This window comes from Cryptotermes secundus, unplaced genomic scaffold, assembly GCF_002891405.2.
Source record: "Cryptotermes secundus unplaced genomic scaffold, Csec_1.0 scaffold57, whole genome shotgun sequence".
NCBI lineage: Eukaryota > Metazoa > Arthropoda > Insecta > Blattodea > Kalotermitidae > Cryptotermes > Cryptotermes secundus.
In genome coordinates this window covers 312456-322449 of record NW_019725840.1, presented here as the reverse complement: position 1 = coordinate 322449, position 9994 = coordinate 312456, and the positions used below count along the sequence as shown (strand labels likewise).

The following is a 9994-nucleotide window of genomic DNA, read 5'->3' as shown; positions in this document are numbered from 1 at the left end:
CACAGAATAGGTGTTTTCCCTCACCTGAGGATGGAAACAGATCCAGTTTCCGAAACATCGTGTTTTTCTTAGTTATCTTAAAAGCAGGACAGTGGATAAAATCTGAAAACCCAATATCTCAATGTGTTATACACCACTGTCAGAATCCTATAGTAGACAGAAACATCTTCTACATGGTGAGAAAGAAAATTTGAACATAAATGTTTATGAAACAGCCTTCTGGGATGTGACACTATATACCTTAAAGATGGAGGTAGCAGGACCCCCAAAATGTAAATACCTTCTATTGCACCACATGACATCACATTCCAGAGGACCACAATCTTCATAATCATCGCCGTGAGAACCACAATCTGACCCAAATTTGTACTTTTACCTTAACTGCTGAATTTGTCAGAAGGGTAGGAAAAAACAGATACCAATGAAAATCTCTGACAGAATTCACACAGTGATGGACTGGGTCACTCGATTAATGCAACAACACGTACGTATGGACTGGCTGATGAGACTGGAGTCCGCCTGAAGCGGTCTGGGGCCATGTTTCTTGAGAAGGTGTGGAGATTTGTGGTACCGGAAGGCAAATCCACAGCCTTGCCAAATTCTGACTAGAACCCAGTTGCTCTGTGCCCAAGCCCGGCTCTCATATGGACGAAGCAATGCCCGAACCATAGTCATGCGGCTGTAATCACAATGTTACACAGCAAGTTCTAATTTTTAACACATTCATTGTTGTGCCAATTTAAGCAGGCATCTGACCTCTGTCATTGTGAATACTTGAGCTACTGTTGTGACTTGACTTCAGACTAAAATTATTTACTTTAAAATGGGACAACTGTGTCATATTTTGGGCAAGTACCATGGCAAGAAATAAAAACACTACCAACATTTCGGTCGGTATAGTTCGCTTGTGGACTAAGACCATGGAGTTTTTTTTTTTATTTCAGAGGAACCTGCTAACTCCTTCATCAAGGTCAAAGGATGCATTCATTTAATATTCTTGCACAATTACAGTGAAGAATCCCTAGTTTCATGTAGCATGCCCACCTGGTATATGGAACACTCTCTAAAGATAGCAGAGTGTTTGGACTACAAATGAAACTGGCCAATGCTTGTATCAATGCATCTTTGGAACCGGTATGTACAATCCTTGGATCGGAGAAATGGTCACAAAGGAACTGAGACACCTCAATAAGCAAATCTTCATAACCTGCAACAGACATCACACATGAAACTTAACTTACATTGTTGTCATAATGGCAAAGCACATACAAGAAATGTCAACTTACATGTTCAACTCATCTCATCCTAAAATGTTTACATACCCATATATACCCACTCACAGTTGCATGTGTGCACATGTGTACACACATACAGAAACACACAAATATACAGTGGCAACATAGTACCTTGTACATTTTCTAGAGGGGCCGCTGGATGTATATAGGTGCGAAGGGCAGCACATATTTCAATAAGTGAGTGTAAGTAAAAAATGGGTACATATGCAAACAGTTGTCCTTCTTGCGAGGCCTGCTTCACAGTGTGTAGGACCACTCGCAACAGCCACGCCAGCTGACTCTGTTTGTCATCTGAGCATACAACAGCACGGACCTGGTGACAAAATGAAACAGTCACAGAGAAACTACAGTTGTAATATCTTAATTATGAGCTAAAATTGTCAAAGAGCATAGTAACATGGGAAAGGATGGAGAAACTGCTGTTCACACAATATGTTGAATAAACTGACTGACTTAATATTATACAATAAAACAAAATAACAATGTAAAACATAAAAATACTTCTATAAAATAAATATATAAAATGTACATTAGTTTCAGTAAAATAAAATGTTTAATAACATGCAACATAAAATATGTCATATAACTTCACTTTAAAATGAAATAAAACAAAATAAATAGAAAATGGTAGAGCAAAACAAAACAAATTAAATGAAAATGTAGTAACAAGTAAAAAATAGCACTATTAAATAAAATACACAAAACAAAGTATGGAAAGAAGTAATAGAAAATGGGGTAAAATGAAATGAGACACAAATAAATTAAAATACAGAAAACTCAAGTAACACTAAACAACACAATTCAAATAAGTGTCCCCAAGCAAGGACACAAACATAAAGAGATTCAAGATTCTCACAGTAATGAATGCTCAGATAATTAGTAACGTGGTATACAGGCATCAACGTTTTGGAGGAACCTAGTGACTCCATCTTCAGGTCAGAAAATTCTGATGGCATGTTCACTGAAAACACTGGCCCCTATCTAGGAAGTTTGAAGGTGTGGCACCCTAGAAGACCACCATCTTAAGGTAAACAAACCCTTCCAATCACCTCATCATAATAAACATTAAAAAAAAAAAACACTCCTGAAAAATGGTTTCATAAAATCACTTACCCATGCCATGTGTCGGGCCTGCTCACTCAACTTCTGCCTGAACACACAACAAGATTTCTCCAGCTCTTGTATAATTTCAGGTGGCATGTCAAGAGAGTGGCGCTTGTATGTCTCCAATCTTGCCGTGACAGTACCTAGAGCGGTAACGTATTCACCCATACTTTTACACAGAGTGCTCACCTGCACATACAACATATCTACTGTATAAGCTGCTGGTACCTAACATGTAGGAGGCTGGATGGGCCCCACAAACAGTGTGAACATAGTGGCAACCGATATGTGACTTCCGAAAAAATCTAAATGAAGACTATAGTTGAGTTCTGTCTCCTGCGATATAACTCTGTGTAGCAAGGACAGCCTCTGCTTGCTGCCTGCTTCATGCCGGTTTCTTGCTTGGCTTAATCGTCGACCCTCAAGATGGAGGTGACATGTTCCTCTGAAACGTCAGCTGGCTTCCACCAGACTAAACACTATTATAAACCAAGAGAGAATTGTTCATAATCGCAGTTGTGAGAACCTCAAACCCTACAAAGAGTAGGGATCTGGTTTGTAATGCCATGTGGTTCAGAGACCATCTGATCTTTTGGAGGAACATATTGCCTCCATCTTCAAGGTTTAAAAAGTAAAGCAAGCAAGATAGCCACTGCCATGAGAACCTCATTCCGAAACTTGAATCTCTGGCAAGAGAAGGAACATATCCAGAATTGAATTTTTGGACTCTGAGCATAGAAACAGACCCAGTTTTCGAAACGTGTTTTCTAGCTTCTAGAATACCAGACGATGAAGGAAGTCCAAAAACCCAGTAATTATGAGTATTATATACCACTGCCAGAACTTTTTACAATCTAAGGAACATATTGTGAAGGAAATTTAGAATCTGGGTGGAAAAATGTCGTTATTAAGTATAATCTGACGTTTTCATGGCAGTGATTATTAAGATTACTGTCTTCTTGGATGTAGCACCCAAAAATGCCCGTTAAGGAACCATCATTTCCTTCCCCTCTTTCTTCTGACTTCCTTCTGCCTCTTACCACATTGTGGGCTTTGAATGTACAGTCCGTTCCTTCACAGCAGTTATGCCAGAATTGCATAAGTACAAGGACTCTCCAAACATTTGCAGTGGTAAGTAATGTGGCTATGAGCCTTCAACATAAATGTTAGCATGTCTTTAAATGACACAAAAAGCATCCAACAAAACCTGAGCATTTAAATGCCAATTATGAACTGTACCTTGCTAAGGTGTCTATGGGCTTCCACATAATACAACAGAATCACTCCATCCAGAAGTTCAACGAGAGAGGCTGCAGCATCCAGAGACACACATTTTTCTTCTCCCTCTAGCAAGAATCCCACAAGAGCATTATCTACAAACAATGCAGATGATAATAATTGCTGCTGTGTCAATATGCAAGACAGCACAGGGATCATGAGGCTGTACACTCACGCTTATTCATGGATCTCAGATAATCGTTGCATTAGCTTCGCTACCTCTAACACATTCAAATTATCCCTTCCTCATGCTGTCACTGCATCTGGCACCGTCGTTTCAAACAGAAGAATACAGGATTATTACTAGTTCTGTATATACTTTCATCCTGGATACAGAAATGGTTCTACCAATTTCCTTCAAGTCACAGAAATTTAACACAAGATTTTATGTTCTTCTGGCATTCTGAGTCATGACGCAATGGGGTTTCTAAGTACAAATGTTTTGGAGTAAACTGCTGCTCCTAACTTTATGGTAGACCCTCAAGGCAGTGGCAACATGTTCATACAAAATTATGGTAAGTACTTAACAAACTGCACAGAGGCCAAAATCTTGAATATGAGCCATGCTGGTAATTCTGTCAATATCCAAGTGGTACAGTAACTCACTACAAATTTTTTCACAAGTTTCTTCTTCAATGACTGTGGCAGCTTAGAAAAAACTGATGTTTCCGGCCATCAGGCTCAGTCAGTAAGAATGGAACACAGCACAAGGGGTTCCACTAACAGCTTATCAATCAGGAACTATAGTTCAGTTGAAGTGCCTCAAATATTCTTGAAATAAATCAATTTATAACCCAGAAATCAAAGCTTTTTCAGTTGCTGGTTCAGCTCAATTTAAAGTTCAGCTGATTTGTAAAAAATCAATATTTAAGGTGTACATTTCAGTTGCAAGAACTATGAACACTAAAGAAATGTATGAAGCGTACCTAAGTCCCGCATAAGGCTTCTTGGTAGCTCCACGGTGGTGATGACAGGGTGATCTGCCCCTAGCACTTGCATGAGTTGGACCCTTAGAGTCCTGTTAAGATGTGACAGCACACCACCCAGACGGTCAATGTTGTAGTAGTTAACTGAACCATCATAAAATGTTCGTGCTGGGATCACAATCGGGTATTCCCCCACCTCACACTCCCACAGAGCTTGGAAGGTAACGAGTAGACGATAAATACAGCAAAGTGTTACTGGGCGTTGAGTCTGAAATTATTTAAAACCACGAGATATGAAACAAAGAGATGTTGGGAAGAATTTATATGGTGCCAGATGTCCTTCAAATGCTTTAATGTATTAGGTAAAGCTAAATGTAAGTAAAAGTAAGTAATTGTAAAGTTTAGTGATCTGTTTCAGTGAAAATTTTCACAGGCAGAAGCTGTGACTACATTCAATTTCCAGGATAATGAATATGAAAACTTTAAGAAGCAACTGGATCTGACAGAGAAGTGTGATATTGGCAAGGGACCGAAAACTTCTCTGTTAAATATCAGCCATGTTACAAAATGTTACACAGGGTCTCAAACTTGCAAGGCAAAAACAGGACAGACACAAAAAATATATAGAATTAATGAATGAATGTATAAGAGGTGGGTCTTAAAAATATATAGAACTTCAACTGGAGAACATGAAGAGGAGACAGAACTTGAAGATGCAGACATACATGAGAGATAAATGTATCTCTGTGCTTAGTTAAATAAGCACCATGTCATGAAGATGCCTGGGGGAGTGCAGATATAGTGCCACCCTCCTTGACCTCGACACTAGATGGAGGTGAGTGGTCAGCTTCATGCCCAACCCATTTTACCCCTGACACACACTAGATAGAAAGATGGGTGAGCTATAGAGCCAGTCTTGACACTGTGGTGAAGGGAAAGACCTCTTGCCCCTGCCAGGAATAAAGCCCTTGCTGTCCAGCCCCCAGCCCATCATCACTACAGCAACTGAGCTATCCCAGCTTCGAACATATTTTAAAGAAACAGAGTAGGACAGAGTGGACTGGATTCATATGACCAGGGATAGGAGCCAACAACAGGCTTCAGGTTCTATAAAAGGCTGACATATTCTTGAGTAGCTACATAACTGTCAACTTCTTAATGAAGACTCTGCTCCACTGAGCACGTTGCTGAGTTATGTAGTTAGTGCCAAAGCTGTAGAAGCAATAGTACTATGTGACTATGCTTGATTAGCGTTATTCGTAAAATGATATAAATCGGGCATCTGTGTAACGACTATTCATCACTGTAGCCATGTCACCGACATACCCTGCCATGGCCTCCAAATCTCAGCAAACATACATCAGCTGTACCACAGTCCAAAGCATTACACATGTCTACCAACTGTGAAGGGGAGGGGACAAACAGAAAATATTATAACATATGATTAAAAGCCGCGCCATAGCTCAAGCGGTTAGTCGCTGGCTTCCCACCGCGGCGGCCTGGGTTCGATCCTGGTGTCTGGTCAAGTGGGATTTGTGGTGGACAAAGTGGCTCTGGGGCAGGTTTTCTCCGAGTACTTCGGTTTCCCCTGCCAATCTTCATTCCACCAATTGCTCCACAATCACCCTCACCTATCATCTGGGGCTGGTACAATAGGCCAGAAGTGGCTGCAGTTCAAGGGACTTAGTCCCACCCCACTAGCAATAATAAATATATATGATTATTATTCCTAACAAATTAAGGAGGGCATGTTAAATGAGAACAACAACAGATAATCCAAAGAAACAAGAGAAGGAAGATTATTATAAAACTCATCACTGAAATTGTTAAGTGACGGTGACTAGTAACTAACCGGATTAGATAGGACATTTTCATGCAGAAATTCACGGAAGTTACGCAGAAATATCTTCCTGGATGATGCTTGCATGGGGGTACCATCAGAGTTGTCCAGGAGGATTTTCAACAGTTCCACCTGCAGGGCTTCCACACCTGGTTCAGACAACGCACACAACAGAACTGATATGTTCTAGGCACAGAAAAGGTACTTATGAATTAACAGATACTCAAAAAATGTCACGTTAAAGAAATTATTTCTCATGAAATTTCCCTAAATAATGCAGGTTGATGATAATGGGGGTCTTTAACCTGTCTTCTGACGTGCGTAATAATGTGTTTTACTGTAGTGTTGTACTTACAACAACCTTTTAAACCTTAGTGCCATATTGATATACAGAATTAGAACATAGGAGATGGATTTGAAGATTAGGTTGGTTGGTTGGTTGGTTGGTTTGTTTCCAATGGCTGCATTTGGAATCATTTAACCCAGTTTGCCTCTCGCTTCCCAACAGAGAGCACTCAAGTTCTTGCTTTGTTGCATCTCCTTGAAGATTACGTTTTCCAATAATTTTCAAATATTATGAATAGAGCAAGGATGTTTACAAATTTCATGATTTCTCATTATCAAGGATAATCTGTAGATAAATGCACACACACACACACACACATATATATACATACAGTATTACTACACAATCATCAGCACAACAGATTTGTAATAAATAACGAATGTTATTATATTTTCATTCGTTTTACTACATAATAATTTGTTGTGCTGACGGCTGTATAATAATACACAACAGAATTCAAACAATAGAGACAGAACATATATACAAGTCATTTCATTCCTGCTGCATCTCATTTACTTGCTACGGCTTCCTGGATTTTCTGACACGCCACAAAATAAGCAGCCTTATTCTGTTCCACTGTCTGGTCTACACTGTTGCTGTCCCACCAGACATGAGCCACGTCTGCCACGCAGCTCCCATCCACAGGCTTCACATGAAGAAAGCTGTTAAACCTGAAAGCACAAACAAAGTTAGAGGCATGTGATGCAGCAAACAACAGGCAGTAGTGCAATATGTTCAAGGACATGGTCACAGCTTATAGGTAAAAAGTACAGTTGTCCCTGTGCAATATGTTCAAGGACATGGTCACAGCTTATAAGTAAATAGTAAAGTTGTCCCTGTGCTTAACTAATTAAGCATTACCCCATGAAGATGGAGTGGACGTACAGATTCATGATTTCTTGACCTAGGCACTAGTTGGAGGCGAATGGTCAGCTTCACGCACTGGTCACTTTACCCCCGGGGAAAGAGCCCCAGTACCCATTGGACACAAAGCTGGGCGGACCCCAGACCTCTAAGAACAAGACATAGGTGGCTGGACAATATTAAAATGGATCTTATAGGATGGGATGGTATGGACTGGATCAATCTGGCTCAGGACAGAGACCCGTGGAGGGCTCAAGTGAACATGGTAATGAACTTTCAGGTCACAAAAAATGCTGGGAAGTTCTCGAGTAGCTGCACAATTGGTTGCTTCTCAAGAAGGGCTCAGCTCCACGAGTGAGTGATACTGAAGTGCTTTTCATAAGCTTTTAATTGAAGTTGGTGTTTCCTGGTTTTTGTATTTAACTTGTTGGTCATTTGTTGTCCTATATGAAATTGTTTCATGAGTATTTTGGGCTGATGTTGCTGTTTCCCTGCTTTCTTATTGGTGATGTAGTTTGGATATTACTATAGATGTGGTGTTACCCCATTGTGTTGCTGGGAATGGACTCTGATATCTATGACAGGCTCTGTTCCTGGGGTTAAAATTTATGGGGCATGAACCTGATCATTCACCAATAAGGCCAAATTTTAGAATGCATGAAGATTTACGTCTGCATCTCCCATGTACAGCACGCTACTTAAAAGACTGAGGTGACTTGACCCTAAGAACACATTTTACTAACAAGAAGATAATAAAGTCTAAATAGGAATAGAGTACACAGATAAGTGTGCTTACTCTGGCTTGCCTCACAATATCTGTTAACAAGGTTTCAGAGAATACAAGACTTTTGTGTGAGAGGCTACTTAAACTACAGGATACTACTGTGTTGTGATAGCCAAAAATTGGGGAAATATAATTACTAGTAAAAGTAAAGCTATCCCTGTAACAGGCCGTGAAGGCCCATAGGGTTGTGAGACGTTGAGGGTCCCACATTATCTAGACAATCGGCTCAAAGATGGCGGTAAGGATGTCAGCCTTATGCTCCAGCCAAGCTATGCTCCCCAGGAAAATTATTTAATTAATTCCTGGTACTCATTTCTGTTAGAGGCTGAGTCAACCCCAGGGCCTAGTGCGGCTAGAAGGATTAGGTCACTTGATAAGATCCAATTACCTGATTGGGAATTGAACGCATGAACTTTCAGCTTGTAGCACAGTGCCTCAACCAACTACACTACCATGTGCCCCCACAAGTAACTTAACACTCCAATTACTTTCTTAAAATAACTGAAAATAAGCAACAAATGACAGAGAACCGTAAATTAAGGAAAAATAAATGAGGGTTCCACTGGACACACAAATTGACAGTTACCTAACTACGCCAAAAAGGATCTTCTCAAGTAGGTGATGCCTGGTTCGAGTGTGTTGCACAAGACATGTGAGGAGCAGAAGGCTCTGTTTCTGTTGTCTATACTCAAGGGAGGAGGACACCTGTCGGAACCTAGTCAGCAAACAAACGATGATACCCTCCAGGGATTTCTTCAGCTCATGCTCCTGCAACACAACTTCAAGAATGTTACATCACCATCAAAAAGTTGATACTTTCTTCTTACAGACACCTGTACCAGCCAACAAACACAAACTAGCATTAGTGTGCAATCTATATGCAGATTCTGCTCAAATATTCAACGATCTTTCAACATATCTAATTATGAGTGCTAAGATTATGGTCTTCTGGGATGTGACTGGAGTGTGGCAGATCCTGCTCTTCTATTCGGAGGACAGAGATGGCAGCTTCCTCCAAAATATTGGTACATTACTACCAAACTACACGGCATCACATCCCAGATAATCATGATGTCTCACAGAGAAACCCTCCCTCTGTTTAGAAAAATCTCTCACATAACCACCCGAATTTGTCTTCTACAAATCTTCTCTTTCTTTTCCCTGTTCACCTCCACGAGATACAGCAGCTATCAGGAAGTCATGTATTAACATCTACAATGAAATACACCAGGCAGGTTGGCTCAAGCAGTAATGCATCTGACTTGTATTTGGAAAGTGTCCAGTTCAAATCTCAGCCATGACATGAATTATACCTAGGTTTCTGTGGTATTCCTCTGTCCCTATAGTCAAATGCTGAGACAGCACCTCAAATTCAATCTCGACCACTTCTTAACATATGATTTCTAATTCATTATTTATTAAATCCTGTCATTCAGTGCTACACAGCATGAGCCACTGACCACTATGAAATAAGCCACAATAAAAAAGAAATCTACAGCGAAACAAGATGAGATATGAGCTTTCAATTATGTCTTGGTCCAATAAAGAGTTTTCTGC

At 40.2% G+C, this 9994-nt stretch overlaps 1 protein-coding gene across 6 annotated transcripts in view; it reads right to left on the bottom strand.

Annotated features, from left to right (window-relative positions):
- LOC111863598 (E3 ubiquitin-protein ligase RNF123) overlaps positions 1–9994 on the bottom strand; it is a 32637-nt gene that overhangs the window by 9138 nt on the left and 13505 nt on the right. For 5 of the 6 annotated variants that reach the window (XM_033751125.1, XM_023850065.2, XM_023850062.2 and 2 more), the window contains exons 8-16: positions 9024–9205; positions 7306–7460; positions 6456–6592; positions 4604–4871; positions 3639–3772; positions 2409–2588; positions 1407–1608; positions 1045–1207; positions 489–679 (exon numbers count right to left, since the gene is read on the bottom strand). In XM_033751125.1, the coding sequence (XP_033607016.1) occupies positions 489–679; positions 1045–1207; positions 1407–1608; positions 2409–2588; positions 3639–3772; positions 4604–4871; positions 6456–6592; positions 7306–7460; positions 9024–9205 (1612 nt within the window). The remainder of the gene's footprint in view (positions 1–488; positions 680–1044; positions 1208–1406; positions 1609–2408; positions 2589–3638; positions 3773–4603; positions 4872–6455; positions 6593–7305; positions 7461–9023; positions 9206–9994) is intronic. The other variant, XM_023850066.2, reaches the window with a different exon arrangement.